This window comes from Propithecus coquereli, unplaced genomic scaffold (genome assembly GCF_000956105.1).
Source record: "Propithecus coquereli isolate 6110/MARCELLA unplaced genomic scaffold, Pcoq_1.0 Scaffold74, whole genome shotgun sequence".
NCBI classification, from domain to species: domain Eukaryota; kingdom Metazoa; phylum Chordata; class Mammalia; order Primates; family Indriidae; genus Propithecus; species Propithecus coquereli.
Window position 1 is genome coordinate 6,699,125 of NW_012153507.1, and position 2,298 is coordinate 6,701,422.

Genomic DNA, 2,298 nt, shown 5'->3' on the forward strand with positions numbered 1-2,298 from the left:
TCCCTGTGCTGAAAGCTGGTTTAAGCTGACTTAGTCAGGCACAGTTCTTTGGGTCATGTTTTGGTAGATAAATTTATCCAAATATTAAGAAGAAAGTCTCAAAAAAAGTTGGTTGCACTGATGGGTGTTTATTGATTAATACTAAGCCCTTCTCATCAAGGAAATACATGCATGGGTTTCTGTCATCTGCTGTTCTGGCTCCAGGAAACCCAGCACTACTTTGCTTTACGTGTTTTGATCATCGCCAGGCTAGAAGGACTCTTTCAAATGCACACTTCCAGATGCAGAATTCTGCTGCTTTGTAGTCTGCCTATGTCAACTAGAATCTTTTAGGGTTATCAACAATAGTAATAAATATTCAAGAGTCCATCTGGACATTTCCCGTCAGTGGATTTTATACCTTTTCCCAGGTCAAGGAAGTGGATCTTTAATCATATGATTTGCTACTTTTACTTTCATTAAACTTTACCATGTTTGCCATTCATTAATATTAGGGTAATGAATCTAATTTTTACCACTTCTGGCATCAAGTTATCTGATAAATAAAATACACTTTTCATTTGAGAGGAGGATGGGCGGATTCTACTTCTGGAGAGTGGCTTCCTTCTTAGAACAACATCTGAGCACCTCATTCCTTGGGAAAAGGCTTGCAGAGACTGCGCAATGCAAACAAACTCAAAACATGACACTTTCAATTCTGAAATTTAGATGAATAAATTACTGACATTGGTATATCTAAACTCCTAATCTAAAGCCATACATAATCATTAATTTTTGAAGTTTTATATTTCAATAGGACTGGATATGAATCCTGACTCTAATGCTAATTTTGAGAAATTGGGAAGATTTTTAACCTCTGTCCATCTCAACATTATTTCATATACATTGGGACAGAGAATATCATCCTTCTGACTATTATTAAGAATGATGAGAGAATGTACAGAAGGAGCACATATTTTAGAACAAGCACATAGTAGATGCTTAAAAAGTAGAAATATAATTACTGTTATTGCTGCTCCATGTTCCATGCTGGGATATATAGGTTTGCCCTTGTCCACAGATATATCCTGCACTGTGCTAACTCTATTAAGGGAAACCCCAGATGAAAGTAGTACGAGAGCCACCTTTTCAAATAAGCCTCTCTATTCACGTCTGTCAAATGAGTAGTTTATCCTTATTGACAAGAGGACCTGTGAAAGGAAAGCATGGGAGGGCTCATCAGTTCCGGTAGTCCTGTCTCAGGGAGAACTTGCCAGAAGAAAAACTTTACTTGGCACCTGAAATTTGAGGAAAGTTGTGCCAATGAGGAGATGAAGGGAATAGATACCCAACAAGGAAATAGCTTATGTGAAGATTTGTAATGTAGGAAGGAATTTGGGAGGTTAGAAATAAATTAAGAGGTATTATCTATAAGCAAAGGAAAAAGGGGTGAAAGAAACTGGAATGCAAAGTCTCAATACACTCTAGTTTTCCTCTACCTTTGCCTGACCTCTTCCCCTCCCCTTCTTCATAGCTGCACCGACAGGAGACAGTAACCCTCTTGAGGCAGCAATCATTTCATAAATGCACATCTTTTAAATAGCAAAGGACTATGACCTGGTAAGATTTCAGTGTATGTATTCGATAAATGTATTAGCGATCTAATTGCATACAGAGATTATACACAGCTAGGGATGAGAGGAGAAGCTCTTTCAACATTCTGATGATCCCTGTATTTACAGTTGGGAGACAGGAGGAATGTACCTTAAGTAAGAAAGTGCTGGGTGGGGCTGCTGGAGGCATCTGAGGAGTCTGGGGATGGCTCTGAGTCAGGGTTGTGTCGGCCTCTGAATGTTTTGGAGCCTCACTCTGCTCCTTGGATAGTTTCAATGTCTTGGAGTCATAGTTTCTCTGGTTTGTTTTTTTCTTTACCTGAAAGTATTCATTTTTCTGTTTAATGGCTTTCAATATTAGAAGCAGCACGGCATCTTTTCATTTCTGAGAATATCATTCTTTATTAGGTTCTAATAGATGTTAGTTACCTCCAAACATAGCCTGTCTCTAACGTATTGCTGCAGGAAATTGCCAAAATATTTTTTGCTAACGTATAAAGTGATCAGGCATTCTTCTGCATAAAATCATCCAATATTTACTTACTGATTTTTCTTTACAATGAAGAATCCATTTCTTTCTTTATGGCAAAATGTTCCTCAGTAAAAGCTGGTTTTTTTTTTTCCTCTCTACCACCATTTTCTCATACCTTTCAACGTATACCACGGTTGTACATAACTCACATGGTGTTTTACAATTTTGAGTTTT

The 2,298-nt window shown here is 37.7% G+C and overlaps 1 protein-coding gene across 1 annotated transcript in view; it reads right to left on the reverse strand.

Moving 5' to 3' along the window:
• LOC105824430 (gamma-interferon-inducible protein 16-like) overlaps positions 1-2,298 on the reverse strand; it is a 30,934-nt gene that overhangs the window by 9,681 nt on the left and 18,955 nt on the right. The window contains exon 5 of the mRNA XM_012661851.1: positions 1,744-1,911. Within this exon, the coding sequence (XP_012517305.1) occupies positions 1,744-1,911 (168 nt within the window). The remainder of the gene's footprint in view (positions 1-1,743; positions 1,912-2,298) is intronic.